Here is a 17,072-nt window from a genome sequence, read left to right on the forward strand (position 1 = left end):
TCGTGACCGGCCGGCAAGTCACAAACCAGTTGAACAAAACGAAGTGATAACGAACGTCGCTTTCGAATGGTTAACACTTTAGCTTCTTATTCGGACGGTGTCCGGTTCAAGACCCAAAGAGACCAGTTATGACTGAGTTTTCGTATCTTACTTAGTTTCTCCAGGTAAATGCCAGTATTGCACATTAAAGTAGGCCACATCAGCTTTCTTCCGTGTCCTCTAATACTCAACACGATTCAATAATTTAGTCATCGAACAAAACATTTGTTACTTTGTTTAAGTCAATATTTTATTCCTGAGGTACGTTGGGCCTAATTACAAAATGCACTTTTACATGAAACAAGTTCAATTCAGTCATATAGGGTAATTTCTAAATACTTAAAATATCTTCAGCTACTGTCATAAAGTCGCTAAAACTCTCTTTGTCATCTCATAACGTTTAGATGATTTGGCTTTTTCTCCTTGTAGTAGCCTGTTGTCCCGGATAGATCATCCAAGTGCCGGCCTGATCAGAAATGACCGAGGGAATGTTAATGAGCTGCTTGGTGAGGGCTATCGCAGAACTCGTGGGGCGATTATACGTACATGATCGTGGAGCAGTGATGTAATGATGATTAGCAGGGAAAACAGATGAAGTCAGAGATAAACATGCTCTAGGGCCATTGACTTGAAATCTCCCGGGACTGAACACGTGTCCCTGCTGTGAGCAGACAACGTATAGCCGCCTGAGCTTCGGCACGGCCAATTCCATCGGCATATCAGTCTCAAAGTAAATGTTGTCTGCTCTTTTGTTTTGTGCGTCTTGTAGATGTTTTTATTATGTGTAGACTAAACAGGTAGATACTTACGTTTCGGAGAGGCGTACTGTCTCCATCATCGGGGCTACATCACGTTTTACGGAAGCTGTTATGGTAACAAGCGGTTGCTTTATTGGGATTGTGATATTGTGTTTGGCGTTGTGGGCAGTTCGCGGGTATTTGATAGCCTGTATATGGCGTTTCGGAAGTTTGATTTCTATTTCAAGGTTAATGGTGAAGACTGAGGTTAAAATTCGTGACCTTTTGAATGTTAGGTTAGTACGCTAAAAACCAGATCATCGGGTTCAGAAGTTCCGGGGTTTAATTCCAAATGTTGACAGTCTTAAAGATATAATTATAATATGTCTGCGTAATGATAATCAGTCATCTGTAGAAGTGAATAAAGCCAATTTTCGACACGTTATGAAGGGCCATATCAAGTACACCTTAGACACAAAAAAATGTCCATCATAATAATAGTGTTAATGTTGGTATTGCAACATACCTTTTATTTATGTGGGTAATGGTTGGAATGTCATTTGAGAAGAGACGTTAATTTTAAAACAGTTACGACACGTTTCTCACATTTAACATCTTAGTACTTGTGCAAAAAATAAACATTGCTGAAGCAGATGCAAGGGGTGTGGATGGAACTAAATTGATTTTTCTAGGGTCGTACGCGAACTTAAGAAATTTTGGCCTGCGCCTATATAAAATAGGACATTCTGTAGCTATCAGCCCACGTATGTGATGTGATTGCTGCTGAAATGTGTGCTATAGTCGTCTGCAACCTTCAAAATGCGCTTCTGCAGTGAAAATGAGCCCGAAGGGGCTGAGTGCTGCAGGAGAACCCCCTAGCTGTCCAGATTGTCTGTAGACCCGCGGTGATGGATCGGTCCGCGGAGGTCAATGACTTCCGCCATATCTCTTACGCTGTCTCCAGCAGGATCAGAAAAGAGCAGCACGGAGGGTAAGGGGTTTGGGGGTTGATGGCTGGAAACTAAAGGGGGGATGATGGAGGGTGCACTCTCTGATATCATGATATACCCAACATTTCCACCCTCAGACCCGTAACTTTCAACTTCCTTCCTACAGAGAGACTTTAAGAAGAGGAATTCAAGAACTTGGAAGTCTGTCAGATCTGAAGTCCCGTTCAATTTTTCTGTAATTGAGCATATTGTATGAACGGATTTTTATTTTTGTTTCATGCATACTTCACTTAACTTTTTAAGAGCAATTTAATTTCAAACACAAGCCTTGAATATTTCTTTCCAATAATAAGAGTTTCTCTTTTTTGGAAAGTTTGTGTAACTTTCGGGTTAAAATCATATGAACTGTGAACTAAACTGCCCAGTGTTTATTTAAGCACCACGCCATGAATACGTATGGAAGAGTGGAGATAAAGCTCCGAACACTTTTAACCTCGAAATTATATGGGGGCGAAGAGAAACCCTAACACCCTCGCTTTACCCTGAGGAAAGAAGTTGCCGATACCCGTAGGTTAGGAAGATCGGTGGGCCCCAGAGCGGATCTGGAGGAGGAACATCCCTGCCTCTGCCGGAAAACGAACTCCGGTCCGACAGCATGTAACCTGATTGAACTGTGTTTGCATATTCCGTGCCTTGTATCTCGAGCATGCAACATACACGTCAGGCAAGTGATTGTATTTTTGTACATCACCCACTACCAAACATTTCTTCGGGCACTGTTTTAATGATTGTAATACAAGATTTTTGCCTTCTGGGTTGTTGCTCTGTGTAGTATGGTAGATGTTTATCAACGTTTCAGAGGTCATACTGCCTGCCCTGATGACGGAGGCAGTATGACCTCTGAAACGTTGGTTAACATCGACCAGACTACACAGCGCAACAACCCAGAAGACAGAAATCTTCATACTCACCGCTGTGGAAAACCTCAAATCTTAAATTGTAATACAATTCTGATGTTATCTTTGGCGATAACGTACCTGCGCGTCATTGACGTCGATAATGTGTGGACCATAATATGATATTGTTTTACAAGAATCCTTTTTGCGGACAAAATACCGATAAAAAGTGTATGAAAAGGCTTATCTTTAAAAGTAGAGTGAATATTGATTTCTTGTTATGCTACCAGTTATCTATCCTTACGAAGTATTTTGCATTGACTGGGGGGGGGGGGGGGAATATGAATTTATATTACGCTGTTAAAGCTATAACTGACAAACTTGCGTGCAGTTCCCATTTCTGAGTTTGCCCATTTGTGTTGCTATTTTCTTTAGCAGCTGACCAGACTTCAGACCAGTGTTTGTAGGGTATAGGATTTACGACAACTGAGGGCGCATGTTTTCTTGGGATGTTCACGTTTCGCATACAATTCCATTACAACCTCAGCAGCATTTACATCTTAATTCTGACAACTGTGGAATAAGATTCTAATGCCGTGCTTGTTATGTTCTGTACAACACTGCACATGCGCAATACTTTTCGACGTAAAAAATGTTGTTTACACTTGAACATTTTATTTGTGTTTAGGGGCCTCTTTGACGTCCTCTGAATGGTCTCCCTCTTACCCTGACTTTGCTTGTTAATTCTAGAGACTGCGCGGATTACGGCAACTACAATTCTCAGTACGAAATGCTTAGATGTATGAAGTAATCCTTTGATTCTATGTAAATGTATAGCCGGGTTTGAGGTGCTGATGTAGTGAGGCGGTTTTGCAGAAGAAGGATGGTAGTCAACTGCGCAGGGAAACATGGCCTAGTGCTCCCTGCTACATTCACCAATGAGCCGGGAAGCTTTCAGTGGTTTAAGCTGCTTGAAGGAGGCGGTTAGGGAGGCAGCAACTACCGGAACCCGGAAATGTGGGCCGGAATCCCTCAACAATCCCAGCGGAATGGTTGTTGTTGGTCATCCGGCTTTTCAGTCTCTTCACCACCGCCACCCCTCGCCCCCGGGCCGACCCACTCTTCCCCAACCTCCCTGTCATTCCTTACTCTGTTGCTCTTACTGTAGGTTGTTCATAATGCCCTGTCCCCGATTTTCGATGTATCAGTTGTTAACCTGTGCACTAAATACGGACAGGCAATGCCTAATTTGTGTTGCCTGTGAGTAAATAAGCTACAGCTTAAAACCTCACATTAAAACTGTCCAGAAACAAAATCTGCAATAGTTTTTGTTTTAACTGTTTAATTTTAAAGGCTTAAGAATTATGCGTATTTTATAGCATTATTCCTGTGACACATAATGTATTCACTGACATTTTCCTGTGTTAAAATTTGGCCTTGTGTTTCTGCTATTTTCTAAATCCGCATTACTGAATGTAGGTAAACAAGTGAGTCAGACATTGTGATCGAACTTTCTCATATATGTCATTGTGATTAAACACATACATCTAATCTTTATCGTCATCAACTACAAGACGAAGGCCTTATGACCTTTTCCGCTATCCCAACTGATCCATCCATTTCTTCAGTGGTTGAATTTTGATTTCTAATTAAAATGTGTAGCACGCTGTGGCCTTTGTCCTTTCGTCTTTTTCTGTGTTTGTTTTTTCTAGTTTAAGCCTTAACGTTTATTTACATTGTCCTTCCTAATAAAATTATTTTGAAGATGACTGTCCTGTGGGACGTTGTACCATGTAATCTCGTAGAAATTGGCGTTTCAGAGGTGCTTACTGTCTTCATCGTCATAAATAAGTTCTATCTACATGTTTAAAATCAATGTCGACATTTAATCGTCATATCATTGTGGCGTAAACACGCATCCTTACGTACAGACAGCTTTACATGCAAGTGGGCATCATATTTTGATGAAAGTGATGGAAAATAAAGAAAATGTCCAAATGGCCCATTGTCTATAGCTAAGTCCATGGTTAAGATATTCTTCGCCATTTATAGAGCTCGAAGGATCATTCTCGTGTTTACAAAATTCAACCACTGGTACCTGTCTCACTCCTGGTGAATCCAGCATTTAGTCTCACGCTCTTAAGAACAATTTTGATATTATTATCCGCTCTATGCGTAGGTCACTCAAGCAGTCTCTTTCATTCTTCTTCTTCCTCGTGTTTTCTTTATGCCCCGTCCGCCCTATTCGCCTTCATTTTACCACCCTAATAGGCTCAGTATTTGATAAAGAGTAGGCATTATGAATCCACTCAGTGTGAAGTTTTTCTTCGTCTTACTATTGGACCCAAATATTCTACTCAGCGTCCTGTTCTCAAATAACCGCAATCTTTTTGCATCATTTAAAGTAAACATACGAAGTTTCACACCCATTAAAATGACAGCTACGGTTATTCATAGTTTTGTATAGTCTAAGATCCTTTAGCTCTGTTGGAAGTTGACATTTCATTGTTGTGCTGTTTGACGTATTCACACGTTATAGAACCGAGTAACGACAGCCCGTTTGCCGATCTTTCATGTAGTGGACATCAGACCACTGCCCCCCCCCCCCCCCCAATGTTATGAGCTCCCTTGTGACCGGTAATAACGGTGAAGTCGTTGCTCGGGACGGATTACCTTGTCCAGTGCCAATGTCTGATTGCAGACAGAAGCCGTAGTGCTTCCCCTGCGAGTGTACGATTAGCTCTGTGTATCTAATCTCACATGGAGACATTAAAACAACCCCCTCTTCCACCTCGTGCTCCATAACCGAGTTAATTGCTCCATACCTTTAATGCTCCTTGGTTGTGGGGGTGTGGGGGTTGCTGTGTAGATAAGACTACCGCGAGACCCATTACCCACAATCCCCTTCGTCCAGAGCTGCAGCTAGATGAGTTGCAGGGTGACCGTGATATTGGTGGATAGCTAAGGGGGTGGTGTGAGGGTATTTGGTCTTGTTAGATGTTTGCTTGCGTTCACTTTACGTTGATGAACACTGAGAATTTTGAATGTTTCTACGAGGACAGAAATAGCAGTTTTATATTATTTAGTGGTAATAGCAATTTTTGTGAATTGCTATCAGCAGGCGCTTTGGCGATGTGTATCAGCTTTTATCGTCGTTAATGCTGGGAGTAAAGAAACTGCTGGAGTACCGACACACCGCAACCCCGCTTGCAAAAGCATCAACAGGCCTATCAGATTTTGAAACCTGGTGTATATTGCGTGTATTGTGCATTGGGAGTTAAGATGCACGTGGACAAAGTTCCGTGGGAGTTTAACATTGTTGAAACCTTCTACAGAAGGGGATTGCTGTAGTTAAGCTCTGGTGTGAAAGAGCCCATGGCTTCTTGAGTAACAGTGAATTCGGGAGAGAGATTATTTTGCGTTCTGAACTGTTGTATGCAGATGATTCTGATTCATAATGGGCAATAGGCATAATAGTTTTGGATGAAAGTCCTTGTGTCGGCGTGCCACAAGTAAAGCAAAGTTTAATTCATTGCTGAGAGGTCGGATCGTGTACAATCCTGAGATGCATTCTAATTAATTTCCTTGCAATTTTTGTTCTTGTTGTCTCCCATCATAATTGGGATTTTTTTTACTTTTAGCGTTATTATTTAATTTCATTGTATGCGAGAACACGTTGTTTAATGATTCTCTTCTTCTTAGTATGAAAGCTCCTACGTATTTAACTGTACAGGCTACGATGGTTTCCATTCACATTCCTATAACGCTGCGTATGTGTCTTGTCCAAAATATGTTTAATTTCTTCTCTCTTTCAGGTATTTTATTATACGTTTAGTTATGTGATAGGCATATGAATATATTAATTAGTCTTGTCACTTGCCTTCATGACCAGTGTAGTCAGCATTAATAATACAGAGAATGCAGTAGAAAGATTTAGTTCTACATTCATTTATATTTAACAGTTGTAACCCTACCTAGAGTCTTGTGTTTCCTCGGAAGTTTTATGTGTCTGGCGAAATATCGGTAGTCTAAGAGAAAACTGGAGTATGTTGGTCTTCTGGACTGTAACGCCGTGCGGACCTGAAAGTAGATACTAGCGTTTTGGATAAATGCATTGCTTCCTTCTTCAGGACTGGAAAACGCTGGTATCTGTCCACACAGCGTTACGATGCACATGACCAACATTGGCATGTTCATCGCCGTGAAAACACCAAATCTCATAAGGAATTCGTGTTCGCCCGTTTTAGCAGGTTCAGTGACATTATTGTCTTAGCAGTAGGTCCATAAACATTGCGTTTCAACCCTTCACGGGGGTGGGACAGGGATGTGACCCCAGTGACCTTTAGTCTTTTCCCCGCATGCAGGTCCAAGTGGAGCATACAGCCCTGACGGAGCCTCCATGGGGTACATGATGGATGGGCAGGCACAAATGATGCACCGACCGCCTGGTGATCCTAGCTTCCACAACGAGTATCACTACCCACAATACTATGGACACCTGTAGTACCTCCCGTCGCCACCAACAGGTAAGACATTGCATGCAGCTGCAGCGCTAAGAATTAACACGTAATGCGAATGCTCCAGTAAGTACTGGCTGACTTACTTAACTCGTCGAAATGATAGTTGTAAGATTAACGTTAGACATTTCCTTAAATATTTGTACGTGTTGAGGGAACTGTTCGTTTTGAGATGTAATTACCGACGTTGACAACACTGTATTTATAGAATGGCACACCTGTCTATACAGGTACCAGACAGTACACATCAGTCACTTCGTAACAAACAGATTTGTGCCAAATATATGACATGTACAGGAGCCATTGTCGCAAGCTGTTATAACAAAATAATACGCTGCGTTGATCAGTTAGTGATCTGCAAGAACAGATTTTTTCCTATTTCCAATTTAGTTTTGTAGTTATTTCGCTTCTCGGTATTGCATTTAAAAATTTTCATATATTCTATGCACATTTCGACCAGGGGAGTAGATTGGGATGTCTATAGATCAAGCCAACGAAAAGTTGGGACCGAAGTGCTCAGGCACTTGAAGAACGGGTCGTTACCAGTATCCCAGTAAGTAGCTACCTCTGTGCAGTCGTCTTTTGTAGTCAGAAGGTCCATTACCGTATCACAAGAGCCTGCCACTAGTCCACACCCCCTTACGATCCATTTTAATAGTTTAGTTCTTTCTCCGCCAAATTCCTTGACTGATACATGATGATTTTCCGTTTATTGTCTGCAGCAATCTTGGAAATTAAGCAAATTACGAAAGTTAGAGTAATATTTAAATATTAATCTAATTTCAATGTTGCCAACGTGATGTATGTCGATGAACAGCATGTATTAGTGTTGTTGATTAGAATTAAAATAATCCGACTGAAGGTGGCTTAAGTAGGAACTCTCTCTACTTCCAAACAGTTAGCGTTACAAAAAGACCCAGGTCTCTGAGGAACGTGTGGATTATCGTCTTCAGAGGTGTGGCGTCGTATAGTCTTTATTTTGTTGTCAAAATTTCGTATTGCCTCTGTCTTCGGGATAGCACGTTACTAATCACCTACAAGACTACGCGACGTCACGTTCCCCGAAAACAACAAAGTACATTTTCACTGGCGTGAAGACCTAAAGTATCACAGGCCTGTAATGTTTATGTTATTGGGATTGTGTTTAGCGTTGCAGTGTGGGTAACGCGACACCAAGTCACTGGAAGTGAAGCTTTAGAAAACTTGAGAAATGCATTGAAAATGTTAATGGGAAAACTTTAAGAGAATTGGATGTCTCATGTGGACGGATAATATTGAAATGGATCTTAAAAGATATATGGCATGAGGACGTAGACTGATACAGACCGGTCGTTGGCTTTTGTGAAAACGGTAATGAATATTCTTCTGCTTTATTACAAGTCGGCCAATTTCTTGACCGACTGAGCTACAATTGTCTTCTTCAGGAGGACTCTGTTCTCTGTGGATGCTTGGTTAGTTGCATTTACCTAGCTGAAGAAAATAGTTTTGTGCGTTATGTGAGTTACTGTAATTGACCGTGGTCGAATGTATGTCAGTTTAGATAGGCCAGTTTGAAAAAAGTTACGCGTAATAATTTTTTCATGTTTAAAACGTAGTTCAGTGAAAGGAACACCGAGAGTGTATTTTGTATATAGGTCTATTTACACATTTCACTGTTATTTTTAGCACGGATGACATACTTCTTATCGAGACTCGAAAACATGATGGGTTAAAGTTGTTTTGGAAATACAATGCAGTATTTACTTCTTCAGTAAGATTTTGTCCAAGTATAAGAACTCCGAACGGTGATATCAGTTTCGTCACAAGAAATTTACAGAATAATGCTGGCTCTGTGCTACATTTGTCAACGCGTGTACAATGTATAAGTATTAAAAGTTGTTCCTACATATTACTCGGAGCTCTTGGTCGCTATGGCAGAGTGGCTAGAGATAAATTTTGTGGTGCGTAACCGCTGAGGAGTGTGTTATTCTTGATGGATGTATACTGTGTTGAAGTTATGATACCGGAAAGTAACGTCGGTGGACTACAGTTGTCCATTATATCTTATAAAAGTTTTAAATCTGGTTATATTTAACATTGTCTCTAATGTATTTCGTGCGTGCATTTCGCTGACAATTAGGTACAAGTGAGACACTAATGGAAGTATTTAAAATTCTGGAATCACAGAAATGCAGTGGACTGTGTAAAATAATGGCTTGCCTCAGAGTTTCAGAAATGAGTTATTTGTTGCTTTTCGTCTTGTGCACTGTTTTAAGTAAATTTGAATTATTGCTTTTACGCTAGTTAGTATGTCGACTAACGTGTTATCGGTCAGAGAAATTCTTATTTTCGTGTACCTTATTTTTCTCACTGAATGCATTTTGTCAGTTGGCGATATTTGCTTGGATTTATCGCTCGTGTTCTTGCTTTATTTTGTCGGGAAGGTTTGCCGACTGTCACTTTAGCAACTGTTGTCTACTTCAACCTGTTCGTAGTTACACTTGCTTACTATTGCCTGACATTTATCATTTCCGCATGTCTTGAGCCAAACACCACCCATAATAAAAAAGACTTACGGTCTCCACAAACCACTGATAAATAAATCGTCTGTGTCGTAGTATGTTATTACCAGACACCCTTTCTTGTTACACACCAATTACAATGTCTTTGTAATTATTTAGAGACATTTATTAAAAGTTATGCTCTTTGTTGATATGGGTGCAACACTTCACAAACTTTGATGACAGTAATAATAGTTAAAATGACAACTCCGTGGAGCAAAATCCTTCTTGAAAAGATGATGGTCTCTGAACTGTTCAAAGAGATTCCCCGAATTTTTATGGAAAGGTTTACCTGGCCGAATTTTAACGATTCCCTTGGCATCTGATTGAAGAGGCATAAGGAAGTACGAAACATTTTATCAGAATAACCCGGTTATCTTATCGAATTTTGAACCTGTCTAGCAAAATGTAGGAGTGACATTCTTCATATCACGGTGTTCTGTGCGATCACATTGCACCAACATTTAGGATGTATTGATTTGTCTATGCAAGATGTAAGAAGGTGCTTGTAGTAACTGAACCCGGAGGCTGAGCACAGTAACACGGATATCCACCAAGGACGCGGTCCTATGTCAGTTCTGTATACCTCCCTTCATCACAATTAATCTCCCTAAGATCTTTTTATGTTATGCTCCCATATCCTTCTCGGTCTTCAACGTGGACATTTTATCAGAGATTTCCCAATCAAAATTAGTAGTCGTATCCATTCCGTAGAGTTATATGATAGGTTAATCTAAACCCCAAGCTTCAATATCCCGACATAAACAACGAAGTTCCTCGTCATATACAATCTTAAATTTCTCCTTATTACTTCTTCTTGGGTTCGTGTACTTTTCTGAACTCGTTGTTCTCAAACACTAGTAAGAAAACTCATACAGCACACTTTTATAAGCTCTGTAAGTAGAACATATAACTACTCGTATATCGATTTGGTTCGTTAGATACTCTGCCCAGAGGGTTTTCAGCTGGCCCGTAGCTATATCAGACAGACCGAATTTGTCATTTATTTGTTTACGTAGCTCAAAGGGAGAAAAGCATTTGTTCGCAGGTTAATTCGTCAGCTGTAATGAATATTATCAGTCACAGTGCTGCAAGAGTCGTATGAACAACATAATGAGTTCTGGCCTTTTCCACGTCTGTTATTAATTTACCATTTCGTGATCATGCCATTTGTTGCAAGACAATAGATTGCTTCGAGCTGACTTTTATTCACGTTATAAATCTTTTTTAATCGTCGTGAGTAAAGTGCTATAGCATATTTGTTAATTACGATATTCTAATTCAGTTCGAAACAAACACGAATCTAGCTGTGTAAAATGGTAGTTCGAACGGTTTAATTTCTATTGACATGTCTTTGTAAATGCTGCCAGTACCACAGATACCTCGTGCGTACTTTTGTGTGTTTCTAAGAAATGTGTTGCTCATTTATGTGTTTACCTATTGAGTGCAGCTTGGTGAACGTTTAATTGAATTATAAAATCCGCTTTTTGATACCTCTGAATTAATCTGAAGTTTAATGAAGGTCTATGCTGGGTTTGCATGCTTTGAAGCTTACTGCACGAACATCTAACATCACCGCTCTATGGTATAAGTTTCGTTGCACGCATTCTAAGAGGTAAGGAGAAAGCACTATTTTATTTATGTGATATGATATTAACAGGTGAAAGGGAAATTTGCATGCAGACGTATGGGGAGTGGAGGTATAGCTTTACTCATTCTTAACCTCATTGGACATTTAGCTGGGAGATTTCCAGAGCCGGTTAGGACGTAGTAACGTGCCGGAAATCGAATCTCAGTCTTCAGCGCCAGTACTCTAGACATTATACTGACCAAGCTACACCGGCTCGTATAATTTTAATAAAATACGTATTTTTCTTACTAGCACTAATATAAATTTTGTAGTATTTTTGGTACATGTACTTATCAGCAATCTGTGACAAAGCTAAATAATGAACGGGTTGATGAGAATTTTCATTTGTGGTGTTTAATGTGTGTTCGCAGTTATCATAGCGGTAATACCATTTTTTAGACGGAAAACCATGTCTTCTTTGACCAGATGCCTGAAAAAGTTTATGGACTTTTATTCATTAAACAGTTCCAGTATCATAGGCTGTAGAACCTGGTTGTGATGCGTGTACTAACACTCACGGAACCTCTGATGAGGGACTTGTGTTTTTGCTATTTTTATCTTAGTTTTGTGCCCCTATAAAACCACTGATTTCGTACAGTTTTCCGGTACCGCTGTAAGTGGACTGCCTCGGAGAAGAATGTTTAGAAGGCAAGTAGCTGGAAAATGGAGAGAAGTGCACATCGAGGAACTTCACAGTTTTAATATTATTAAGGCGAATTAATCGAGGATATTATAGGCGGGGAATGTAGCACGTGTGGGTGCGGGTGTATAGAGAATTTTATTTGGAAGAAGTGATAAGGGACACTTTCGAGACCTAGACAAAGACGGAAGCTCGCATTACAATGGATTGTAAAAAAAATTGGTGTGAGGATGTGGATTGGGTTAATCTGGCTCGGGACATTTCTTTCATAGGTGGTATGTTGTGAAACTATTAATATGTCTTTGGGTTCCACTAAATTCAAGTTGTTTGTTAACCCACTGAAGGACTTAGTTTCTCAAGAATGACTGCTCTGTTGAAATAATATGTTATAAATACCTGAAAGTATGAGCTAAGCTCGACCACGCCTCTTAGCTTTGCCCTTACCTGTCCGTCTGCATGCCTTGGCGCTCGCATCGTTATTGTGCTGAATTGATTTTTCTTTTTTCTTTCTTTCTTTCTTTCTTTCTTTCTTCTTTTTTTCCCCCATTAAACGTCCGAAGTGATTCACACACATTCACTTCCTCGGCGAAACTGGATTTGAAACTACTTTCAGAAGTTTTAAGCTCAGATTTACGGTACATGATTCTTTCCCACTTTTGAGAACAGTTACCATACACTAACTTCATGGATCAGAATATTTCTTGAGAAGCTAATAGTACGTTCAGCTAATCAAGAAATTCGCGCCTGTTATAGAACCCGTTTACAAGAGCCTGATAAAAGTCTCTAACTTGAGCCACCCTCCAACCCTGTAAGATTCATTCTATTTTTATCCTACCATCTATGCCTAGGTCATCCAAGTATCTCTTCCCTTCAAGATTTCCAAACCAAAATTCCGCACGCATTTCTCATCTCCTCCATGCACACTGTCATCCTCTTTGATTAGATCATCCAAATAATATTTCGTGAAGCTACTATTGTGCAGTTCTCTTCAGTATCCTGCCTAAATGGCTGTGATGAAGTGCAAGCTAATTTTGCTGCATGATACGAAACACACATCAGATTTCTGGATCTTGTATGTTGATGTTTTGATGAGGAAAAACTGAATAGACGGAGGCCTGTCAAAAGAGGTGACACCATTATACTCCACTGAAGAATCTTAGTTTAAAATAGATTGTCGTGTCCTTCATATGTATATTTTATTATTTGAAAGTGTTTTAAATGTAGAATTACAAATATGTTTATTTACGTCATTAATTTGTGAATAAGGTGTTGATTACAATGTATACTTTCGCATAGGCTGTGGTGGAAGGTTACTAGCTGCTGCTGTCTCTCAGAAATGTTTGCGACGTGCCATTACTGTGTTTGCCCAACGAACATCAAATTTTGTTCTTTAATATTCCCAATAAGTATAATAGAGGCTATTAATGAACTTTTCTTTAATAGGACTATTATCAACCTTGTTTCAGTATTAAAGATAGTCATAACTTAATTAATAGTGAGTAATGTTTGTTTGTTTTCTTGGTCATAATTAGTAAATTTTAATCTGCAAGGCTTGTTCGGTTCATGTTTTTTTTTCTCTTGCATTCTTGTAGCTTGAGATATGTTGTGTGTGTATATATATGCATGTTGCATGTAATAGGCCTCTTGTACTTTTTACGTAAATTACAATTTACTTGGTGTCAGAACTGCACGCTACTTATTTCATGTACGTCTTACCCATATAATTACACATTTTATGGTACCTACTTGGCTATTATTCACAGTAAATTACTGTAATTACCGATTGTTATGTGTATTTTTCCTTTGGCAGTTTCACTTGAAAGACTTTTGCCAGTGTTTGGATTTACGTAAAATGTATTAAGCTTTTTATTTTCAACAAGAGGCAAAATATTGTGACACAGTTATTTGTAATGCTTGTTAGAAACAAAGTACTTTGGCCCTTTAACAATTACTGGTAACTATATGCTCCACCTTTAACAACTAGTAATTTTGAATTTTTCCTACATAATATGTATAAGTGTTTCTCATAGTTCTCAGAATAAGCGGCAATTGTTATTTACCTTTACATCATTAATCGGTTGATACTTCTAATGGAGATGCATTGGGTTTTGTTTGAAACAGGAACTGAATTTTTTTAATGTTATTTAGACAAGCTTCAAAGTGTTAATTATAATAATACTCTTAATATGGAAATTAAAGAATGGTTGTACTGAATACTCAAAATTTCGGCCACTTATGGGATTGATGCTCGGAAAAGGATGTCATTAGGTCTAAATTTATACAAATATTCATTCTTCATTTATCGTTTTTTAATTTATTCAGTTCTGTACTGTCTGAAAATTTACTTTGCCTGCATTTGTATCTTATTATTGTCAAAGCAAATGTATGCATTCGAGTGCAAGCGGTTTTTAAACGGGAGACCAAAATTTTCTGACATACGTCCAAATAAAATACAAACAAAATCAAATAGGCAAGAAGTTCGCTACCTTTCTAGGAACCCGAACGTTGGTTACCGTGTTCAGGAGATCTTCCACCAGTCCCTGTCTTGAGTCAGATGAATCTAATCCACACACCCACAATTTTATTGACTTAAGATCCATTTCAAATTGTCCTTCCATCTGTGTCTAAGTCTTCCGAGTAATCTCTTCCCTTCAGACTGTGCAGTCAAACGTTCGTACGCATTGCTCATTTCCGCGATGTACGCTACATACCCCGCTATTCCATCCTCCTTGCTTTGATGATCCCAATAATATATGGCGAGGAGGACTACAAATTGTGAAACTCCTCATTAGACACGCAATTAATTTATATTTTCTTGAATTTCAGTTGTCCCAAACGAGTTTCTTCAAGAAGACATCTAGTTGGCGTCCGTGTCGCTCATCTGTGCACTTCTAGTGACGTCATTTCCAGTTTGTCCCGTGAGTTGTCGTTATCACCATTTCTCCGGTAAGCCAGAAGTATTGTGAGGACTCGGTCGGCATTTTCGTCGTTGTCAAGGAATGCCGGCTACGAAACTATGTGAACGAAGAAAATGTCTCCGAGTTATCGGTGTGACCGGCCGGAAGTGTCGATACTGGAAGACGAAGAACGAGAAGTTGGAAATATTCAAATTCAATGTGATGATTCTTTGTACAAAAATTGTAATTGTATTTCCCTTAACAGAGACAAGTGTAGAGGGAATATTTGTACAAAAAATATCCGTAACATTAAATTCGTTGTTAGAAAGATAAGGTGCGTGTTTTTTCTTGACTGAAGGAGTAAATATTGGAAAACAATCGAGTAAAACGTTCAATGATAGTGTTTTTTGTTAATTTAAAATGCTGTTCGGTGGAGACGTCAGGGTAGTGCATGTTTATGTTTGTGTGACGAAGAATGAGGCAGTTCCCGGTTAAATAACCCTCGTCCCATGCTATTTGTGGTAACGTCTATCCAGGAAAGGAGTGCATAGACCCATCTCTCAAATTCAAGATCTCCGCCATCATCACACAACTTCGGCATTTGCTGAAAGAACAGAACCACAAAAGAACCTGGACTTTGTAGAAAGAAATTTACTATAGTAATTATTATTATTATTATTATTATTATATATAATGTATCATATTATAATGGATAGACTAAAATGAGTGTCCCCCCCTTTCACCCTTCACATCGGGAGGGGACGAACAGTAGCAGCGCCGGCGTCGTTTGTCCTGTGTAACCGAAATTCTCTCTCCCCATGAATGAAGTGCAACTCCAGTCTTCTGTTCGTCTGCTGCTTGCGCTGTTCGAGCAGGAACTACAAACATGTGTTACTTATGAAAAGTAATATAAGGGAAACCACACGTAGACTTTAGAAATCCCAAACCCCCAAATCCTTTGTTTTGACATCATCTTGTTAATATATAACATGAATGGTATTCATCTGACATTTGCGTGTTACTTCCAGCAGACAGAAATTAATTTATTTAAAATTTCCCTCATTACTGGGTAAGTAATCACGTGGATATAACACAACGATGGAGTTTTTTTTTTTTTTTTGCAAGAACGCGAATTATTTTAAGACGGGACAATGATTGTCCATAGAAATGGTGCTACTGGCCTGATCGAAAAATAGATGTAATACAGACCAATTATTGTTTCTGCTGGCGTCTAATTATCAGAGAGGACCCCCTTGTATCCTGGAACAAACATGCAAATGTCATTTAATACCGTCCATGCCGAAAGAAGCACAGTGCATTCCATAGTTAACATAAATGTATGATTTTCCTCTTCATGTCAATGTAGAACCAGTTCAGAAATTAGTTGAACAGAAGTAAATACCTGTAACTTTTTCAGTGAGAACTGAAGAGTTGAAAAGTAATAGCCTTCGTTCACTACTCGAAAAGATCAAGAAATCGACAGAGCTATTAATTTATACAGATTTTACAAATTACTTTCTTAAATTTCTTAATAATTGTCTATATTTATCTTATTGTACTCTATAAGCTGTGTCATAAATTTCAAAAACAACAATTTTGTCCTCTGGTTGTTAGTAACAAAGCAGTGAACGAAAAACGCTCTTGAGACGCTAGCATTTTTAGTGGTCTCTAGTATATTTTGTCTGCAGTGTGCTTCTCTCGGCAGAATTAGCGTACAGTAAGATACCAGTGTTAAAATTATTGATATGAAATCGTTCCTGCGACACCCCTCCGCCTCCGTTCTCACCCCATGCTCTTTGTGCCTCCCCCTCCCCCGATCACAGTTCCATCCTACCTCACCTTTCCGTCATTTTAATTAAAACAAAAAAGTACTATTGTGCTGAAAAATATTTCAAAAAAGGTTGTGCTGTTGTCAAGAAAAAATCATAATTGTTATGACTGTTGTGATTTACTTTTTTATTTATGCTTTATTTCCTTCACCATTTATCTGAATCCGACTGCCAATTATCCATGTGTCCAGATTCCCGTACGAGATATACGTAAGTTAAGAGCCTAGATAATAATTGTGATCAATACAGCAAGGCTTACATAAGTATACACGGACATTGCAACTCAGGTGATTAGTTTCTTTAATGCAGCTCTTCAATTAACATTGCAGGAAATGGTTCCCCGTCCACGCAATACATCACTAATTACATACTCCACGAGCCAAGGTTCGACAGTTCT

At 39.2% G+C, this 17,072-nt stretch overlaps 1 protein-coding gene across 16 annotated transcripts in view; it reads left to right on the forward strand.

Annotated features, from left to right (window-relative positions):
- The window catches only part of hth (Meis homeobox homothorax), a 650,834-nt gene extending 634,041 nt beyond the window's left edge, over positions 1 to 16,793 (forward strand). For 9 of the 16 annotated variants that reach the window (XM_022058903.2, XM_022058897.2, XM_022058895.2 and 6 more), the window contains 2 exons: positions 6,969 to 7,148; positions 14,776 to 16,793. In XM_022058903.2, coding sequence (XP_021914595.1) covers positions 6,969 to 7,126 — 158 coding nt within the window. In that variant the 3' untranslated portion in view covers positions 7,127 to 7,148; positions 14,776 to 16,793. Of the gene's footprint in view, positions 1 to 6,968; positions 7,149 to 14,775 lie in introns of those variants that run through there. The other 7 variants (XM_022058899.2, XM_022058901.2, XM_022058900.2 and 4 more) reach the window with 2 other exon arrangements.
- The last annotated feature ends 279 nt before the right edge of the window (positions 16,794 to 17,072 follow it).

This window comes from Zootermopsis nevadensis, unplaced genomic scaffold, assembly GCF_977971745.1.
Source record: "Zootermopsis nevadensis isolate Lab colony 2312 unplaced genomic scaffold, Znev_1.0 Znev_ptg000013l, whole genome shotgun sequence".
NCBI lineage: Eukaryota > Metazoa > Arthropoda > Insecta > Blattodea > Termopsidae > Zootermopsis > Zootermopsis nevadensis.